The sequence below is a fragment of the Dreissena polymorpha genome, chromosome 15 (genome assembly GCF_020536995.1).
Source record: "Dreissena polymorpha isolate Duluth1 chromosome 15, UMN_Dpol_1.0, whole genome shotgun sequence".
Classification (NCBI taxonomy): domain Eukaryota; kingdom Metazoa; phylum Mollusca; class Bivalvia; order Myida; family Dreissenidae; genus Dreissena; species Dreissena polymorpha.
This window is the reverse complement of record NC_068369.1, coordinates 36,445,710-36,468,974: the sequence shown is the minus strand read 5'-3', so window position 1 is coordinate 36,468,974 and position 23,265 is coordinate 36,445,710. Positions and strand designations below refer to the sequence as shown.

The 23,265-nt window shown below is 32.8% G+C and overlaps 1 protein-coding gene across 1 annotated transcript in view; it reads right to left on the bottom strand.

Annotated features, from left to right (window-relative positions):
• LOC127860772 (uncharacterized) overlaps nt 1–21,716 on the bottom strand; it is a 30,316-nt gene extending 8,600 nt beyond the window's left edge. The window contains exons 1-4 of the mRNA XM_052399048.1: nt 21,521–21,716; nt 11,685–11,771; nt 1,022–1,097; nt 560–746 (exon numbers count right to left, since the gene is read on the bottom strand). Coding sequence (XP_052255008.1) covers nt 560–746; nt 1,022–1,097; nt 11,685–11,771; nt 21,521–21,624 — 454 coding nt within the window. The 5' untranslated portion in view covers nt 21,625–21,716. The remainder of the gene's footprint in view (nt 1–559; nt 747–1,021; nt 1,098–11,684; nt 11,772–21,520) is intronic.
• Between the last annotated feature and the right edge of the window lie 1,549 nt (nt 21,717–23,265).

Genomic DNA, 23,265 nt, shown 5'->3' with positions numbered 1-23,265 from the left:
AATAAATATTTTTCTGATAAAATAGAAAATATGCACTTAATTATGAAATCACAGGGCACACATCTAAATGTAGTTTTAGCTTTCACAACACACATTAATGTTACCTTGGTCGACATTCGAGAAAGTATAATTATTTGCATTAGTTAAAGACATATTTTTACCAAGAGAAATTCGAATCGAACAATTTGAACTATGATTGTAAAGGAAGTGACCGCTGTGTAAAATAAAAAAAAGGCTTCATGGATCAAAAACTGTTTCCAAGTGATCAATAAAGATTTGATTTTATTTAATAACACTTTAGTATCAGCAACCAGTATCAAATGTTAACATAAATTTAATATAATTATACATTAGGAAGTTGATGGTTATATTACTTTGAACGCTTTAAAACTATTTTACAAACATTAACAAAAGACATTGAAATGAAGATTATCGGTGATTCAAAATGTAGTGGTCAATGTATGGCTATGTTGTAAATATGGACACAAGATCTTCGGACAGTCTCTTCGCATTTGAAACTTTTGCAAGGAAACACACTTTTATTATGATTGACATTTACCTGGTAAGATATGTCTGATGCCTTCTTTGAATGCTTCACTACCTGCTTCATCCAACTCATCCGCACCGGAAGTGACTGACAGCAGAATATTTTTATGATGAACTCTCCATAGCTTGTTAACAACGCCTTCCGCCACTTGCTGCATAATACTTTCACTGTCCCCAGCATCAGCATTAATCTTGATGAACTGGTGTGCAAAAGGATATAAGATGTTGTATAAAGGCTAATAATAATTGTTAAATATGTTGTATGAATTTTATATTTCAGAGTTGTTTTGTTAAGTTGGTTTTAAATACATTAACACATTCATTTATGCAAAATGAGCACTGTGAAATGCACGTGTTTTTTTAAACATGTAAATATTAAATTACATGTTAAATAGCAATTTCATTCAATGAATTGTTTGCTGATAAGATTACACGTTGTACATGTGTAAGTATATAATAATGAGTGATAACTCACTTTTGCATCACTCAAGTGTGTGTTGTCTTTGATAAAGCGGAGTTTTCCACTGGTATATGTCTTCTTATAAAATGCACTGAAACATCATAGAAGCTGGCACATCATTGTAGAAAATAAAAATAATGATAGACAATTCAAAACAATCTGAATTAATGTATGATTGTATATAACGCGAAGGGTAATAACACTTATCGCAACGCATCAGACGGAGTTTGCTGGTTGTTTAATGTAGTGCTAGGTCAAGTAGTATTTTTCGCAAAATAAGACTACTCGGTTGTAATTCGCTGTTGATTTGAAAATGCCTACAAACAATGTTTCAAAGAATTAGGAACAATTGTTGTGGAGATCTTGAGCTGAATCGAAGGATCTGAAGGATGGGTGGAAAGACAGAATGACGGACGAATGGTTGATACAGCAACTGTTGTCCCCTATATTTAAAACCTTATTATATCAATATTATAAATCTGAATGGAACAAGCAGGGATTAAAATTACACAAATGATGATATTGGGGCAATAAATATGAAAGTCATAATTATTGCAATTTATGCAATGACATGTATCATCAAATATTATTATTGATCGTGTTAGATTACGGTATAATAACAACACAAGTGTCAACACCAAACAAAAATGCTAGTCAGTATAACCCTTTTGTACTTGGGAAAGAAGAAGATTCCAACCGAATAACCAACTGTTGGTTAGTAACTGAACGACTTAATAGTAACATTTTCATATGAAAGATGTATCTTTTGGACAAGTTTAAGTGTACGTCAAACATTCGAGTACTAGTATGTGCGATGATACAAGTTCATGTTTCTTCTCCGCGCTTGAATGGGATTTGTTGTTGAAACCAAACAAGCATTTCTACATGAACACAAACTAAACAAAAACCAAATTTAAAACCTATCAAGTTGTCTTACTTATTAATAATATCAAAAACTGCATATAGCATATTTCTACTATTATTTGTGTTATTAAACGCCAGCCTCTCGCATGGACGAGTACGGTATAAAGGAACCATTTCCTTAAATATATATAATAGCAACACATGTAAAGATAGGTTCCTTTCAAGAGCACACGTGTCTTTTTTGCATTTATAAGAAAAAAATTGCCAATTCCATATTAATTAGTCAAGCCGAACAGGGAACTGTATTGTCGTACTTAAAATATTACAATTCAAATTAGCCAAAGTACTATACATATCAACAACATTAATTTAGGTTGGATAATAACCTTTTACTTAGGTTTATAAATTGATCAGCAAGTACGTTTGAATAAGGAAAAAACAACAGTTTGTTTCTTCCTTAATCAAACCGGAAAAGGCACTGACATTTTATTTTAAATATAAATTTATTTCAGCAAAATTGTAAAAATTGACGAAAATTAGTGCTCATGTAAGTTTGAAATTAAAATATGTATAGTAATACAAGCTTGCTTAGTTTTATTCCGCTGAAATTCCAATGGTCTTTTTTAACTTAAAACTAGTTAAAATGAACAAAAGTGTACTAAATATTAATATAACTCATTGTCTATGCATGTTGAATAACCCAATATGCATTGCAATACATTACAACTTATAACATTGTCCATCTTCGCGGATGAGAACGGGAATATGAATCAGTTCCTTTTATTTCCCGTATTCAAATAAAATGGAAAACTGGTATTTTCTTACTTAAAATTAAATTAGCATTAATCAAAGTGTATTACGTACCATCGAAAATCTTGCCAATCCACGTTATTGCATTACCAATATACATTGAAATACATTTCTACTTTGTAAATGATAACGATATTCCCCTCTCGTTGCTATATAAAGAAAAAAGATACCAGTTACGTATTTCTTACTCAAGACAAATACAGTAAATGCTAACAAAAACGTATTTACAGGTACCATACTGTATTACATACTTGTTCAATATACCGAAATTCCTAAGATTGAAATCGTAATTTATTTTGTTTTTTATCGTGGGGATTGAGTGACATTTGTGTAACGTCATAACAACTATCCTATGTGAGTAATTTTCGATCAGAATTATCTAATATATTCAATCCTTTTGGGTTGAATCAGACATAAACATGGCACATGGAATCTCTTAGCACTATCGCTCATTGCAGTCAACATAATACCTTTATAAAACAACACCTGCGATATGTTGTAAACATATAGGAAGTCGAGTTCAAGTAGGGTAGTATTTCATAATTCGTGTTCAGTAGCATTCGATCAAATCGTAACCGCAAAACATCACAAACGCAAACGCATACTATCGTTATAGTGCATTCATTAATATCAAACTAAATAGAGGATATCGATGGAATTATATCCGTGCTTACACATATGATGATCAATCTTAAGCCAGAATAATGTCACGTTCTCTATCCAATAATTGCGATCGCAAAAATAACTTAATAAGTAGTCAATATGTATACCACCCATATCCAGTCGTTGCGCTTACTGTGAATATCATCTGTAAAATCCTACAATACATCGCAACCACAATCGCATTTTATCGTAACTTTTTAGATTTGATTTAGTCGTATTTACCCACACCTTTAATCATGTACATTTTCGTCAAAATATTGTTGAAATAGGCATAGCAATATATATTGTATGTTCAACCCACGAGTGATTCTTTATTTGTTCTTTGTTGTAACGTTTTGGATTTATATTGTATTTTGTAAGCACTTATATTATTCCCTGTAAATACGAACATGTCACACATATTACGGTATATAATATAATTATAGATTCATATCTTATAAAAAAATCACTTAATTGAACTATTTACGAAAAACCACAAAGAGGCACAAACACTAGAGGCCTTCTACGGTAGATATCATTGATCCTAATTCGCTCTTCCCTGATTAAACCATACGCATAAGGAACGGGCAGTCGAGTATAATTCTTGATTATACAAAATGATTAAGAATGATCCTACTATAAAAAAATGTCAGCAACACATTCGGAGTCTGTAAATAGATCTATTATAATTTACACATGGCAGATAAATTCAAACATATATATTTCGCAACAATATCCAGAATACTATTATAATAGCAATCAATAATAAAAAAAATTAAATAGAAGTGCATGCGTTGAACATGCCTTTTTCTGTGCGAACGTCTTTTTGTAGATATTTTAAAAAACATGTTATCTATATTTTATTTCAATCACGCGTGTGAACAAAAATATAGTTGTTCGCTTGAACAATAGGATCCCATTCTTAAAAGAACGGAATGGAACTAAATGGAATGAAACGGAAAGTAACGGAAAGAAAAGGGACAGAACGGTCGTAGAAGTAGTTGTTCTGGTATAAGCATAAGTAGCAAGTAGTAGTAGTAGTAGTAGTAGTAGTAGTAGTAGTAGTAGTAGTAGTAGTAGTAGTAGTAGTAGTAGTAATAGTCGTAGTATTAGTAGTAGAAGTAGTAGTAGTAGTAGTTGTTGTAGTAGTAGTATTAGTAGTAATAGTAGTAGTGTTATTGCAAGTAGTAGTATTAATAGTGGTAGTAATATTAATAGTAGTAGAAGTAGTAGTAGTAGTAGTGGTAGAAGTAGTAGTAGTAGTAGTAGTAGTAGTAGTAGAAATAGTAGTAGTAGTAGTAGTAGTAGTAGTAGTAGTAGTAGTAGTAGTAGTAGTAGTAGTAGTAGTAGTAGTAGTAGTAGTAGTAGTAGTAGTGATAGTAGTGGTAGTAGTTAATGTAGTTGTAGTAGTAGTAGTAGTAGTAGTAGACGTAGCTGTAGTAGTAGATGTAGAAGTAGTAGTAGTAGTAGTAGCAGTAGAAGTAGTAGTATTAGTAGTAGTAGTAGTAGTAGAAGTAGTAGTAGTAGTAGTAGTAGTAGTAGTAGTAGTAGTAGTAGTAGTAGTAGTAGTAGTAGTAGTAGTAGTAGTAGTAGTAGTAGAAGTAGTAGTAGTAGTGATTATTATCCTCATTCAACCACGTAAAAGGAAGTCGAGTATGAATAAACTAGAATATGTAGCAATCTGCCATAATGCATGTTTGTATCATAAATACAAGTAATGTTCATGGTATGGTGGGTGACATATTATTCAGGTTTAAGTCGTTAATGACAAGCACGTAGGTGATGTGTGATTCAGATTTTAACCATCAATTACATCTAGATTAGGTAATGTGTGATGGAGATAGAAACCGAAACATAGACATATATAATACGTTAAGGTTGAATAAGAAATTGAAACTGTTATGTATGCCGCAGTCGAAATAATAATTTAAAAAAAGAACAAGGAACCTGCTCAACATCTGTCTTAGGTATAGATTTGGATGAAGTTGAAATTGATTTCTCATATTTAATTTTGTAATCTAAGCCATGGACCGGAATCTTACATGCCCGTTTCAAAGTAAGCGTGCTTAAACTGCGGGGCATGTTATTAAAAAGTACATCCATGCTGGAGAAAGTGACGCTCATTGATCAATACACTTGACGACAATAAAATAAATCACTGAATCAATATGTGCAAGTTTTATTGTTGGCCTTACTTCAACTTAGAAGTTAGTACCCACAACTTAGTAACTCGATCCAACGAATTAATAAGCCGTTGGAACGAGAGTGGCATCGGGATAAATAAGTGTACGTCCTGGGATCGATTTTGTAAGTCGTGGAATCGACATTACAAGTTTGTAAGACATTTTCATCCAATGATTATCAACCAAGATGTTTCATTTTATTCGATCATTTTATAATAATATTTGTCGTCTGTGTATCCTCCATTTTGAATCATGCGTAAAACAACATTTATTTTCATTGGCTATTTAAGCTGTAACAACTTTATATTACTCTCGTTATTTATTCCTCTCGTTTATACGAGCAATTACGTGGCTGCAAAACCTTAGCTATATCTTCCCACAACTAACTTAGGCGTTTGGCTTACTTTGTTCATGTGACTAGCTAAGGTGCCCGCGAGTCAGTTATATCGCCGTAAAATACCCACATACAAAAGCAATATTTCTCTTTGTCCAATGGTAGTTTTAGGACTATGTGAAGTATGTTATGCTGAAATTATTATTGCAAATTATATAAGTTTAGCAAACATAAATCAGCACAAATTCAGTATGAAATCAGTAATGATAGGCAAATAATTCTAACGTCGCTTTATCATGAATACGCTAGCTATATCTTTTTTATTTTGGCGACACTGTATTTTCCCTAACACGTGTGAGTTTATAATAAGAAACATAATACAGTAAAGACAATAGATTAATGTCACTTGTACTAAATACTCGTTCATGGTCATCGTGTCCGTGTTAATTTCTAGTTACACTATAGCCACATCAATAATCAGTACTAATAGTTAAGAAAAAAATATTTTTGTTGCAAATATGTTTCTTACTAACGATTCAACAAACACCAGACATGTTTCTGTGGATGAGGCACAGATGCCCCACATTCCGATGGTTGTCAAAAATGTAAGCTAATGTTGAATTTAACTGTGTCATAATCATACATTTACATTCTCACAATTATCTGTAAAAGCTCGAATCTTTCAAACATCAATTATGTATAAGTTTCATTCGGTTCACTATACAAAAAGTGAAACACCAGTTGCTCAAGCAGTATGGCATTCCTAGTATACACACGTTTGTGGTCCTTCATAGCAAGTGACCAATTGCCAAAACATTACGCCACAATACGAAACAACATACAGTAGAATAAAGCTTGGGTCACCGCCTTGGAACGGTCAATCCTTAGCATTGGGGGTTTAAACTGGTTTTAGAGCACTCAGATTCACACTTGGCCCAGCAATATTCATGATACATTTAAGTGTAAATACAATTGAGCCAACAGAGTTACAACGCTGACATCAAAGTACGAACAAGTGTCAATAGCAGTTAGTAAATTTTTTGCAAACATGTAAATTACCAAAGGACTTAAATACAAAAAAGACTGGATATGAGAAATTAGCCGGAACAAATCAACGTTTTATAGACAGGTTTGTGAGGACCATTTCCCAGACGGTATCGTGCCAAACTCTGTCGACCTTTAAAATCTTCAAAATGAGATTTTACGTCATGACAGTGTTTTACAACAGCATTAACAAATCAGCGTTTATGTGTACAGCCCTATTCAGAACTTTAAAACATTGTCTGTCTTAGATCAGGATGGATAAAAGCATGGCTATCTGTAGTATCGGCCCTCTAAATGAATACATACGCATTTTTTAAGTGAACAAATACAAAAACACACATGTGTTATATGTCAATTTATAGATACATGTGAATTCTTTGACATCACAACGAAAACTGCAATTAAATCTGCATTGTTTTGAGAAAATACAGGCTAGACTTAGCTCCCTGTAGTAATCTGTTTCATGTTCTGTTTGGTTGCTAAGATTTGTTACTATGTGCATGTTCTTGTTTAAAAAAAGTAACTTAATAAAAAAACGAAACTCTTGCTTACGTTGTAATTAAAATATATATACATTATATTCAAAAATAAGCGGCATATAAAGTATTTGATAAAATTATTAATCCATAAATAAACTAACATAATGGTATGCTACGAAATTAAAAATCATAGCATCATCCTGGAATAAACATAACCTAGTGTCCAACGAAAACCGAAAATAATGAAATTGATCGTCGTTATAGTCATTCATAACCATCAAATAAATTACAACTTCTAAGAAATGAAAACACATCACCTTTCAAGTAATTATTGGATGTTTTTCGTGACAGGCACGGTTCCATTAGGAGGACCGATACTATGCAAATGAGAATTACATAATAAGGACAGACAATTATTATTTCGATCAAAAATATCTTGATTGGAAAGAAGATATACCAATATCCATGTAAACAATTATTTTGATATTGTCATTTACTTGTGCGGCTCACTCAAACAGTCAACAATGTTGACATTAGTAAAGGAGTGAAATAAAGTATTGTTAAATATATATATATATATATATATATATATATATATATTCCATTGTAGTTAAATTTGGTTACTTCCAATAGCCTTGCTGATGAGGTAGCTGTTTAGCGACGTGGTAAGAGTTTCTGGTGACCTCTCGGAGGACCATGGTTCAATGCCCGGTTGCAGCTCATGAATCTTTACTTTATTATTATTAACAATCTAATCTACAGACTAATCACGATAATGGTTAAGAAGCTACTTCATTGTGACAATGATGTTTTTTTCGACTCTAAAATGTGTCAATATAAATTATTGTTTATATCAATATTATTATTATAACGATTAATTTATCTTCTTTATAAAGTACCGGAAAACGGCACTTACCCAATAAGGAAAAAAAAAATCCAAAATAATGTAAACAAATCCTAATTAAAGGTAAACAAAATATTGTTTGTATTACTTAGTTAGTTTCCCTATGTAGCTCTATGGCTTGATCCTAAGTAAATATAATATTGACAACTTGACAATACTAAGATATCAATGTTTAAGTATTTGGGAGCAAACAATAAAATACACAAATCTCCTAAATGAAGACTTTCACGACACGAATTTTCCCAATTTCATTTTTTTTCTCGCGCATATGCTTCCATATTGTGCTGGTACCGGTTCTTTTCCTTATCGGGAAAACAATCGCAGATTATGGACAAACACCACGTGAAACTCTTGCAATATGAAATTTCGACTCTTTTGTTATAGTCTCCACTCGTTGATGGCATGACGAGTATATTATACATGTAATACAATATAAATAATAAAATATTAGGAATTAGATGATGACCTAATTTATTTCAGTTTCATTTGCCATATGACTCCGCTTAAAATGTGTCATTTGGTAAAGGGTTTCAGCATTTTGCAAAAATATGAACATAAAAGTAACTCGTATTAATGTTTGCAAAATGTTGTTTTCTCTGTACATACATAAAAGCATTGCATATAGCAATATGAATTTAATATATAAGTTTGCCAATTTATTTACAGAGTATTCAATTACTCTATTTCATGTACAGCTTCTTGATTGGTACCTAAATATAATTGTCTTCTACCATTAATGCCCAATTCTAATTTTTATTTCAAGCATTGTACAAAACAGTATGTTATAACATTTATCATTAAAATGTTGTACATAAGAAAAGAACCTAAAACATGCTAAATTAAATTGCGTAAAATAAACTAAAATGTAAAATTTAAACAATGCTTGTGAAATAAAGAATGTTTATAGTATGCGTTATGATTTGTTGTATCATTATGGGAGACATCAGTAAATATTTTTACAAACAAACCATTTGTATATTTCAAACAAATGTTTCATACTTTTTACAAATCCAGACTTTGCAGGGCTTTAAATTTTCATCTTACAATAAAGATATACCGTTTACTCTCTAGTCCCACTATGTTTATATCATTCATTTTAGGATGTGGAATCCCAAGTATTATTTCCTGACATTTAATATGAAAAGGTATGCTTGGTGTACTTCTACAAATAATCTCCACATCAAATTTAAACAATATTTGGGTAAATGAGGAACCAGAACAAGTGCATAGTATTTTCTACTTAATTATTACAGAATGTACATAGATAATTGGCAACAATTTTCATTTTGAAAATAAGAGATTTTGTTCCCAAGGTTTAGTAAACTATTGTGCACTGGCGTCATCTGATATATATTTACTTAGTTAGATTGAACAAGAGTGCATGAACATTTTCCCAGTCAATATTGAAGAATTGTACGAAAAACTGGAATGCCACAATTTTGAATTAATATTTGATAAGTATGTTTCTCTTCTTTAGGGCGTGTTACTATTTTCTTAATATAGGTTGGTAATACAGTTCCGTTTTTGATTTTTTTATTCAAAATTAGGCATGTTTTCAAAATGTCCAATGCATTTATATCTTTTGTGAAATAATCCTTAGTACAATTGGAAATGTAATATTTTCCGGCATGTGTATCCAAAGATTCTTTAAAAATATAACAATTTCTTTCTATAATAACATCACTCACACAATGAATACCTCTTTCATATAGAATTTTGATATAAATAGAGCGATTGTTAATTTTGAAAGTATAATTATAAAATAGAGGCATACCAATAATATCATCACAATTTATTATTGGTAGCTTTTCAGTGTACAATATATAGTTTTCAAGACGTTGAGCCAAATTTATTTTTAAAGTGTAAACATAATTATATTATCTGCAAACACTTTACAAGTACTAGATATTTTTTTAAATATATTAATGATTTAACCATTTAATAACATTTTTTTTGCCTTACACTTATCTCTTAAGCTCTTATCTCTTAATATTATTTCCATGTTTATTTCAAAAGAATATCTATCAAATTGTACCCACCTATGTCACAGTCATTAAAAATAGCAGTTGAAAGTAGCATATAATTTCCCCTTTAACAGCACTCGTTTTAAGTCTTATTATACATTATATAACATTATGTAGAGCTCGAGACTGATTCATATGTTTCCAATGATAACTTGTTAAATATTGAACAAACCTCCATGTTGCTGGTGCAAATAGAATATAGGTGTATTAAACGATTGTAATGAATACAATCGATATAGGATTTCTTAAACAATATACCAGTTGTTTGCTTATAACGACCCTTTAAGTAATTCCCAAACAATAACGGGATTTAACAAAGTTTTTGCAGACAATTCTTTAAAATATGGGATAAAAAGATATGCCTATTTTGAGAATTTTTCCCTTATACCACAATTAATCCTACCATTTGCAAGCTACTTCTTCTTAGCATTGTTTAGTTAATAATTTAAGAACAGTATCTAGACACCTGTTACTTTTGTTGTGCAGATGCAGGCAAAATACAAAACAGCACAACACAAAACAACTTACACATATATAAGAATAAAGCTTGGGTCACCGCCTTGGAACGGTCAATGCGAAGCAATGGGGGTTTAAACCGGTTTAAGAGCGCTTAACCTCACACTTGGCCCAAGCAATATTCATAATACATATAAGTGTAAATAAAAGTTAACCTCATAAAATAGCAACTCAAATTAAACTCAAATTAAACCATAATAAAAGGGTATTAAAACGCAGTCAATTTAATTACCATTTCATTACTCAATGGTAGGAAAGAGACCAGAGCAACAGAGTTACAGCTTTTTGGGGAACAAGTGAACAAGTGTAGGTTGTAGGCTGTATATTCAATGATTTTGAAGCTACGCGAGAATCATATCAAACATGCATTTTTTTACCTAAAAAGAGGACCATGTTTCTGGCTTTGTCCATAAAGCCCCCAAAAAATAAGAAGTTATATAAACCATATAACCCTCCTCGCATAGTTAAGTTGTATTTGAAATTCATTAACTTATGTATTCTGATATGGGACATAAACGTAAGTTTAATAATGTAAATTAATACACGTATGCGTTACGTTTCGTCTGAATTATTTACATATTATTTGCTTATCCCTCTTTATTACGTTCTGTTCTCTTTATATTCAACACAAGGGATTTAATCACGAAAACTATGTACGAATTAAATATTTTACTGTTCCTTTATGTTTTCCTCGTTTGATTTAACAATTACAGAAGATCCTCATGTGATCAATGCGCATGGGGAAATTAATAATTATGGGTTTCCGTATGTACCATATTCAAAGTATAATAGTGATTTACTGTTGTGCGTTGAGCCTAACAAATAAAGCTCAAACTTCGCTTTTTTCTTCACAAACAAAGTATAAGCACATTTCCTACCTTGACTTAGGTGGTTCCAGATTGTTGGGTCCGGACTCCTGGGAAGTCGTTTGTGGCGATGGCGTTGGTCGTTCTTGTATACAGGCTCTAAAACGGAAAAAAGCATTGAAATTATGTGTTTCACTATCAAATGAAAGTACATATATTGAGTTACTGAATACAAAAACTGACGAACCCGAATGAGTTTAAATGTGGTGATTCTTTTAGAAAGTACAATGGAAATAATAGAAAATGTTGTTTTTCATAACTTGAACAATGGTTTGAAACATATAACACTTGTGACCATCTGATGACATGACATCATCGTAAATACATCGTAAATAACAAACAAAATATACATTTATATGGAGTAAGCTATTAATTTTGACACAGACCGTACATAATCAATAACCATTCTAGCAAGATCTATTTCGATTCTGCAATGACATATTAATTTATTTAAAATTAGTTTGTTAATGATTGGTGTTTTGAAACAGATTGTCATGACTATGTAATTGTACATTCAAATTGTTCTGTTTTTAATTTGATGTATCTATGTACTGAATATGTTTGTTTAGTTTTTATTACTTTTTAAAATAAAGCTTATGGATCTGTATGCATATATCAGAGATTAAAATGTTAGATTAATGTCATAATTGCGTCAATAAATGACAAACTAAATATTTATTTTTTTATAAATAAACTAAGCAAACGATGTCGTAGTGTTTAAACAGTAAGTGTTTACTTACATGCTATGTTAGAAGTGTAAAACATATTACACAATTTCAGAAAATATTATTATTGAAATTATTCTTTTAACATCACGCTTTGTAGAATATATTGCCTTTGTATTTTATGTCTACGTGTTTATTGCTTAATAGTGTACTTAAACAAAATGTGTTTTCCTTTAAGTGGTTTTAATCCAACGACGTATTACGTTTTATGATATCAATAGAATCAAACAAACACGCGAACTTTGGGCTTACATGTAGCTTCTCAAGTAGTGATAATGCAAATATTAGACTATAAGTCATACAGATATCTCTAACTTCTCATTACTTCTTAAAAATACAGCTTATCAAAGCAACATCGCACGTATTGCCCTTTAATTATACACATTATTTTTTTATACAAACAATCTTTTTCAAATAAGATACAGAAATGTGTTCTTATCTTTCAAATTGTTCGCATTTTCCCCTTAGCAACCTCTAACAATTGTTCACAAAATTAGAATCGCTTGGAGAGTGTAAGTCCAACAAATCATGATACTATTAGTTACACTGTTAGTTACTGATGGTGTATGGGATATACAAACTCAGTAATTTTATACCATACGAGAACGACTATCCGCTGTACACCTTAGCGCACACTTATTTACGAGTTATCTCCCTTCTTTGAATCGAGAGTTTGAAGGTTACAGTATACTGAACCATCGTTTCATGTAGGGCTTTGCCTTCTAAAAAATATCATAGTTGACTCGAAGGCATGTTTTAAACTTTAAACTGTTGTTCGGGTTTTATCGTTTGGAGATAGTGGTAGGGCATGAACAGGCGTTCACTACTGAATCCCTTAAATATGATAAACTAAGAGACGATAGTTATGCATTGCACTGAAAAGGTTACATTCCACTAAGAAACGACCGGTAAAAACAGTCGATTTTGATTTGTGTCGAGTTCGTTCTTGGTTTTTACATGGCATATCTTTGTTATTGCAAAAATCGATTCCGCTTAGAATGTCCTTTAAGACAATGTATGGTTTTGGGGGTCTCTATGTTCAAAAAGTTGCATTTATGTTCGCCTAAAGTTGTCGCTTATAGATAAAGATATGAATTATATAGGGAAACTATTTTGTGTATTATGACCTAAACGCATTTTTAGCGCTTCTATTTGAAAGATCGATCTGAAATTTGGCATGCACATTAACAATAGGTTTATAAGTATCAAGGGGTTCTTTTTTTTGTCGATGTTTACAGTAAACGTTGTCTTATACGCAAACCAGGTCCAGTCACAAAGGAGCTGTATTTACATAAAATGACCAATTTTGGCGGGGTATTACGCGATTTTGCAAGTTTCACGACATATATACGTTTGTTTCATGAATCTGAGGAGCATTGCGATTTGGAAAGAATAACTGCGTTTACAGAGGAAAATAAGAAAAAATCGTACAAAACCTCGTTTTGCGCATCTTAAATCGCAATAATTTGTGCTGAAATAACTCATGAACACGTTTTAATAGTTGTTTACTTCTTTGTCGACATAGCTTAAAACAATATGCCAGTATTTTGACTGACTTTTATTATTTATGGTAATCTTTTTACTCCTGAATGCCCTTTATAAATGAAAGCTTGGACTGCGAAAGCCAGATGGCTTATCAGGCGTTATTATAAAATGCATTTTTAAGCATTTCTGCGTGAATCATCGATCTGAAATTTGGCATGCACATCGAAAATAGATTTATAAGTATCAAGAAGTGCTTATTTGTCTCGATGTTTACAGTAAACGTTGTCTTATATGTGAAAGTATACTAAATAATCGTTTCATGTAGGGATGTACCCTCTAAAAATATCATTGTTGACTAGAAGTTATGTTTTACACTTTAAAATGTTGTTCGGGTTTTATCGTTTGGATATAGTGGTAGGGCATAAATAGGTGTTCACGACAGAATCCCTGACATATGGTACACTAAGAGAATATAGTGAATTGAAAAAGGTTACATCCCACTTAGAAACGGCCAGAAAAAGAGTTGCAAAAACAGTCGAATTTGATTTGTGTCGAGTTCTATACTGATTTGAACATGACCTATCTTTTTAATTGCATACATCGAATTCGCTTAGAATGGTATTTAAGACAAGGTATGGTTATGGTGGTCTCTATGTGCAAAATGTTGAATTTATTTTCGCTTTAAGTTGTCGCTTTTACATTGAATTTTATAATGAAACTAATTAGTATATAATGACCTAAACGCAAAACAGGCCCAGTCGCAAAAGAGCTGTCTTTCCATAAAATCACCATTTTTGGGCGGGATATTACGCGTTATGGCAAGTTTCACAGATTAAAGCGTGTGTTTAATGAATTTAAGGAGCATGGCAAGTTTTTAAGAAAACACTGCGTTTTCAGAGGAAAATGAGAAAAAAATCGTACAAAACCTCGTCTTGAGCATCTCAAATCAAAACAATGTTCACTGAGAGAACTCATTAACACGTTTTAATCGTTGTTTACTTCTTTTTCGACATAGCTTGTAACAATATGCCAGTATTTTGACTGATTTTTATTATTAAGGGTAATCTTTTTACTACTGAACGCCATTTACAAATGAAAGCTCGGAACGCGAAAGCCAGGTGGCTTATCAGGCGTTATTATTTAATGCATTTTCAAGCATTTCTACTTGAAAGATCGACCTGAAATTTGGCATGCACATTGAAAATAGGTTTATAAGTATCAAGAAGTGCTTATTTTGTTCGATGTTAACAGTAAACGTTGTCTTATAGGTGAACGTATACTAAATACTCGTTTAATGGAGGGCTGTACTCTCTACAAAAAATATCATAGTTGACTCGAAGGCATGTTTAAAACTTTAAACTGTCGTTCGGGTTTTATCATTTGGAGATTGTGGTAGGGCATAAAAAAGGTGTTCAATACTGAATCCCTGAAATATGATAAACTAAGAACCAAAGTGAAGCATTGCACTGAAAAAGGTTACATACCACTAAGTAACGGCTCGAAAACACGTTGCAAAAACAATCGATTTTGATTTGTGTCAAGATTTTTCTTGGTATGAACATGACATATCTTTTTTATTGCATACATCGATTCCGCTTAGAATTGCTTTAGAATGGGGGTCTCTATGTGCACAATGTTGCATTTATTTTCGCTTAAAGACTTCGTTTTTAGATAAAATCAATAGGGAAACTTTTTAGTATATTTTGACCTGAAAGCAGCATGATTCATTTAGGCAAGCAACTTACCCATTATCTGGTAATTAACGGCCACAATAAACACTTTGCGAAACCGAAAATTCGCAAACTCAAGAACCATTTTTCTCAAGATTTGCTTCTTTGAGATAAAGCATGCGATTAAAGTATTATTTTGTATTACTTATTGATTATTTTTGCTTTTAAAAAATGCGTTTTTTTCGCTCTAAATTGTTTTCTCAAAGTTGGTCTTTCCATGATATTTTGCATTTTTCCATGGGAATTTTCTTTTTCCCAATGTATTTTTTTTTGTTTTCCCATGGCGTTTTTTCCAAAAAAAAAAGTCGGGAAAAAAATGCCATGGGATTTTCGGAAACATAAAAATACGTGAGTGAACGCTTAGTTATCGACTTTAAGCCCTGTTAAAGCATTTGTGCTCATTTTCGTTCAATTTTCTTTGATAGAAAAAAATCTCATTTTTTAGATGAAAAAATAAAAATAATAATAATTATAATGATACAAAAATTAATAATAACAATGATGATGATGATGATGATGATTGTGATGATGATGATGATCATCATCATCATCATCGTCATCATCAACATCACCACCATCATCATCACCATCATCATCATCATCATCATCATCATCATCATCATCATCATCATCATCATCATCATCATCATCATCACCATCATCATCATCATCATCACCATCATCATCATCATCATCATATAAAATAGTAGAATCGGTGATTATGCTTTAATTTCCATTAGTAGTAGTGGTAGTAGTAGTAGTGGTAGTGGTGGTGTTGGTGGGGGTGTTGGTGGTGGTGTTGATGGTGGAGGTGTTAGTCAAGGTTGTGGTGGTGGTCGTGGTGGTGGTGGTCGTGGTGATGGTGGTGATGGTGATGATTATGGTGATGGTGGTGGTGGTGGTGGTGGTGGTGGTGGTGGTGGTGGTGGTGGTGGTGGTGGTGGTGGTGGTGGTGGTGGTGGTGGTGGTGGTGGTGGTGGTGGTGGTGGTGGTGGTGGTGGTGGTGATGGTGGTGGTGGTGGTGGTGGTGGTGGTGGTGGTGGTCGTGGTGGTGGTCGTGGTGGTGGTGGTCGTGGTGCTAGTGGTGGTTCTTGTGGTGGTGCTGGTGGTGGTGGATTGTTGATCATTTTTGATAAAATATAGTGTTTCTGGACGTTCCATGAATTAATGACTAAAAATAATAAAACAACCCCATGGGATTGTTTTCCCATTTTAAAATTGTATTTATTTATAAAAACTACCAGGTTTATAATGATTATACAATACATAAATAACGTTAAAATACTTAAATACGTGAAACAAACAACACTTTAATAAATATACCAAAAATACTATCTGATGTTTTTTCCATCTTCAAATTATGGGAAAAAATCTCATGGGATAAAAAAATACCATGGGAAATAAAAATCGCATGAGAAAATGCGAAAATTCCATGCGAAGACCAACTTTGCTCATTGGTTTCATAGTAAAAAAAGCATTTGGGAGCAAAATTAATCAATTATTTATGAAAAATAAGACTTTTATAGCATGCTTCATCTCAAAGAAGCAAATCTTCAAGAAAAACGGTACTTGAGTTTGCGATATTTTGGTTTCGCAATGTTTTTCGGTGGCCGTTTATTATGATAACCGAAATAACCTCCCTCGGTAAATAACACTTGACGATTAAATAGGTTCTTTGAGTAACTCCGGCAGCAAGGAAACCCCTCCCACCAAGACGTCAGGAAGCGCGTTCATATCAGTTTCATACATCTGGAAGAAGAGACGCGACCATATGGCATGCACTACATCACTGGGCATTATAGCCTCATAGTGTCACTATAAACAAGTCTAGTAAAGCCATGACTGACTGCCAATGATCTAGCGATTCAACTTTGAAAGTGATCTTTCCAACGTGAAGTTTGAAGCTTTCTTTCTGCAGACAACTTAATGAAAGAGTTCCACATGTTGGCTTTAAGTATGTCTATTATTCGAGACAGTTCCGAGATATATACCCATATATATGATGTGTCCTACACAACTATCAATTTTTAGCACACAGACAATGTTCACAGTTTGAACAAATCTTAGCGTCTGTAAAACATGTATCGTTTCTACACCCCGATATATGCATGTTAACATTAGCTGCATTTAACTGAGCTCCTAGCCCCTGTAATTCTTTCACCCTCCCATCATTGTTTGTCGACTTCGGACACCAAGCCAGATAACAAATTATTAAATTTCGGGTCAAATTATTTCCTATATATTGTATGTCTGTGTGGTGCCAATGCCATCATCAAACCAAACTTCAAAGGCAAAAGCTAAATAGTTTGTGCGTTGCTAAAAATATCCACAAAATGATATGCTGGCGTGATAACAGACTTAAATATCATGCAATCTGTCTGAAGAACCATTATCATAAATATAAACTGGAAGCGAAAAACTATTTTTTCCTAAGCTGAACATGATTTTGCACATTTTTTTTAACCAATATTTCTTTTTTGCCTTGTTCGTTCTCAAAATATTCGTCAGTAAATATTTTCTGACTGCAAGCAAAGTTACCAGTCAGGCCACAACAAATTAAATATGTGTTCTAAGGATTTTAGCCCCCCACGAATGGAGTGAGCAAATATATTAAAACACATTAATTGTCATTATATTTTTTTCACATGCGAGCGAAAAGCGTTAAATAAAAAATACATATATTGTCTATGTAAATTGATATAATTGCAAAATAAGTACACGATATCTGCAAAATACCAGCTCAAAATCATTAAGCAGTTATAACTGTGTTTAAGCTCTTATTCAATGTTTATAAAAATAAATAAACAATCTGTTCGACTAGACAAACGAGCGCCATCAATGTTTTAACATAAACCAATCTAATAACGCAAAGTGTTGTAACAGTCTTTGTCGAAAAATACATAGGCTAAATAAAACTAAATCATGGGATAAATAGGTGCGCAGCAAAATGGTTGCTGAGGGCGCAAAATAAAAATAAAAAATATTTTGATTTCGTTTTAAGATTCTAAGGTGCGTCAAATCTCAAATCCGACGAATATTTAATCAATTTGATGTGGCCTAAACAATGAATACTGATCTGTTAAATCTATTAAGTAGTGTTTCCGCCACATTGTCACCATTTGGAAGTGACGCCAGCTGAAGGTTTGCATCGTTTCTTCGACTTTTGAAGGGCCTTCTTCCTGACTTCTCTCTCATCGCCAGGCCTCTTAGTTATGTTCAAAATACAAGTTTACACAGTGAACAAAGAACGTGTGTATCGGTCAATCAATTCAAATGCTGAATGACTGAATAGATGCACTTGTTCACCCGGAAAAAGCTCTCTTACAGCTCGGCCTATCGGATCCACATTGAACGGGAAATAATTTGTCGTGCTCTAACGACGAAAATAATATTGATCAACATCATGTTATTCATATTATATCGGTTAATATTCACACACAGTTTTTTTGGGTTAACAGTTTTAAATCAAAGTGCAATAGCATATGTCAGTTACTTAAAACTGCCTTGAATCAGAGGTAAGGAAAGAATGCCCGTAGGCATAATTTCGGTTTTGGGAATCGATGCCGTGATCATCGGATCATCTAGCACTTAACTAACCGGCCGATACAAGCATGATGTACAAATTGTTGTTTAATTAACATGAACTCAGAAGCACGGAGAAACGGATGAACCGACATACTGGCCAATACTTCTTTTTTTGTCATTCTAAAAAGTTGAAAACTGCCTTTTCAGACTTTGTCATCGAAATTGCCAAAATAATTGTTAAAGTCTTGATTTTTTACCTTTTTTATAATATTTGACATAACCCTAACTCGGCCATTAAACACGGGCGCCACCTCTTTTCTTTTTTGTGATGCATTTTGATGCATTGATAAATTAGCAAATGCTACTCCCGAGTTTGCGCTAAGTACCGAATATCCTAAAAATTCATGGACCATTCTACAGGGTGCGTAAATTTAATATGTTTTTCAACATATATATCGCATTATTTAAAAAATCGGATAATGTTGTGAGATTTAGCGGAGAATAATTCATCCACACATGTACAGAAACACACAATTGCAACCGTGAGGACCTTTTGAGTTGAGTCAGTGTGGAGGTTTTGAAAGCATATCGATGTTTTGGCCTGTGTGACGAGCAAATTTCCATCCAGTGAAAACGCCAACGACATCAAACAATTAATTTGAACATTTACAAGTTGTTGCATGCACAAATTCATCTGCCATTAGTCGGTCTAACATATTATTTTTTATTTTTCAAAAAGAGATGGAGCCAATGCCAATGAGGTAGCGCTAACGACAGGAGGTGGCGCCAATGCACAATTTCAGCTGTTTTAATTTTCGTCACCAACCGTAAGTTTTTTGTGTGGCATTTCAGGTTGAATGTTCTATCGTTTTACTATATTAGATGGTATTGAAATAAAATCGAACAAGTTAAGTTAACATAATTATGAAGAAACATGACTGTGTGATTTTTGATATTTCGGTCATTGAATATGCTATGAAACTGGAAAGTAACTTGAGTATAATACAAAAGTTAACTATAAAATATAGAGTGTTTCTATTTTTTTTTAAAGAAGTAAGTTGGAAGAAACGGTATATTTGAGCCTAATTATGATTTGTTAACCGTTGCCTAATAGCAAACAAGCATTTGGATTAGGGGAAAAACTCTCATCGTAAATCAAAAGTCACATTTTTTTTTATTAGTTCGTGAATTATCTTACTGTATACAAACATTCGTTGTAGAAGAAATATTTTGAGTATGTTGAGAATTGTGTTATTGGATTTTTAAGGATTACATATTTTGGGTTTATATCGTAAAATATGTTTAAGTTTGCCGACATCTTAATAGAGTTGTTTACTTACATATTTACATCTTGTTTTATGATAGAATGTGTATGTGTTCTGTAGAGATTTCGGTATACGTATATACGTTGAAAAATAAAAAGAAATATGAAAGGAACATTAATTATCAAATGAAAGTCATGTGCTGATTCATATATCGTGCATTGGCGCCACCTCTTGTCCTAAGCGCCACAGCATTGCCAAAAAGCAAACTTATCGATTAGATCCCCAAGAGTCCTATGTGTTTGTGCATGCAGCAACTAGTATATGTTGAGCGCAATCGTTTGCTGGCATTAGCGTATCAATCTGTGAACATTGTCTCGTCACAAATGCAAAAACATCGATTTGCTTTCAAAAACTCCAACATGACATAACCTATAAAGGTAACAACGTTTCCAAATGGATTGTGATTGTATGTTTCTTTTCATTTGTGGATTAATTAATTTTCGCTCATTCGCACTACATTGCCCGATTTTAAAATTAATGCGAACAAGTTAAAAAAAAACATATAAAAGCTATGCACCCTGCAGAAATATTCTTGAAACTTCAAAACATCCGGTCCTTACATGTAGCGCCACCTCGGAAGTAGCATCGACTAATTTATTCATGCATCGCCTTAAAGAGCTGGCGCCATGATGCACGGCCGTGTCTCAGTGTATATTTTCGCAAAACATTAACCGCTGTTCGAAAACACTAAATGTTATGATCTTATTTTGCAATAGTTTACTGTTTATAGCACATATACCAGGCAATAGTGATAGCGTTTTGAAATGAACCAATCCATTCGATGCCTGTCGGTATATTGCGACATCATACTTATCAGTACTCACGTTATTAAGATACACTTACTCAACCATCAGTATATCACTAGATATAACGAATGGTTTAAACTGAATGGAATGACAAAAACATACACAAACACACGCACACAAGCCTTAACTTGAACGTTTATTGTTCATTACGTATATGTGTGAACCTTCATACATTAAAGTAGCTTTACTTTGGTAAATACAATGTATCCGTACATTATTTCGCCGAAATATACATACTATAATGATACTTACGTTGTTAGTTGTGTTTCTGAATTTTGTCCCGTATCATCTTGTTTTAAAATCGCAGTTGGCAGAAGTTCTTCTAATTCCACAATAGCTTCACTCGTCGACGCCATATCTCTTTGTCCGTTTGTTTTTCATGCGCACGCGTCTCAATGAAAGCCTTTAATCATATAACTGACACTCTATCATCCACATTTATTTTCAATCTGAAGTTTATGTTACAAACGCCGTGTAAATATAACTTCCTTATGCTATCAAGTTCCGAGCGTTGGCAATAAGTTGGTATTAAAGGGGCCTTTTCACGATTTGGTAAATTGAAAAAATTAAAAACAAATGTTTCAGATTCGCACATTTCCGGTGTAGTTATGATATTTGCGAGGAAACAGTAAAACTGAACATTTACCATGCTCTTAAATATCCATTATATGCATCTTTTGACGATTTTCAAACCTGAAAATTATAAAGCGTTGCAACGCGAAACGATTGAATAATTAAGAGAGTTCTGTTTTTGTCGTTATATATTGTGATACTACGACGATTGCTTATATACAGTATACAATTCATCAATCATTGTTTGAGCACGGATGGCCGAGTGGTCTCAGCGGTAGACTTTTACTCCAGGAGTCAATTTGTCGAGTCTAGAGGTGGGTTACTTTTTTCTTTCTTTAATTTTATTCTTGTTTTTTAGATCCCATGTTTACATTTATCAATATAAAGCATTTAATAACAAATTCCAATACATGCCAAAATCTGTGAAAACGCCCCTTTAAGTAAAATTGCATGTATTCAAGGCCGCAGCTGGCTGGCTGGCTGGCTGATGCATTGTTGATTTTATGTTGCTGCAAGTTATTATACTTTGCAAAATATTTATGGGACTGCACTGCAAATTGTATTTGTAAAAATCAGGGTCATAGATGAATTTAAACATCACTCGTGACACATATTGTTTACTGTAAAATTGTGTGATCCACTTATAAATCATCCACCAATGTAAAGGGTTACAAAACACCGAGATGATAACAATCTTAATTGGCAGTTGGCTTATGCGGCCTGTAACTATATGTGACTTAAATTCGATAGTTCATTGATCAAGTTACGTATAAGTACTTTTTCATGTACTGCTCAAAACACATATAAACACACACATGAACTTATAAATTATTGAAATTTCGTCTCTTCGCGTTTTGGTAAATTGACAAAATTATATTTAAAAATGTTTCAGATTCGCAAATTTTCGTTGTAGTTATAATTTGTGAAGACACAGTAATACTAAACATTTACCATGCTCTTAAATATGCACTACTTGCATCTTTAAACGATATACAAACTTTAAAATTATAAAGCGTTGCAACGTGAAACGACTGAATAATTTGGAGAGTTTTGTTGATGTCGTTATAGTTTGTGACACTACGAGGACTGCTTGTATTAAGTATAAAATACATCAACCGTTGTATTAGCACGGATGACCAATTGATCGAAGCGTTAGACTTTTACCCAAGGGTTCAGTGGCTCGAGCCCAGTTTGAGGGTTACTTTTTTTCTTTAATTTAATACTTTTTTATTGGCGGAGCTTTTAAGATCCAATGTTTACATTTATCAATATAAAGCATTAAATTACGAACTTCAATACATGCTAAAATCTGTGCAAAGTCCCTTTAATACAAAAATGTGAAGGAAATTCCTTGTGTGTTTCTTAATTTTAAAAAATTATTTCCAAAATAGACACTGCTTTTTTAGTCGTTTTATGTACATTTT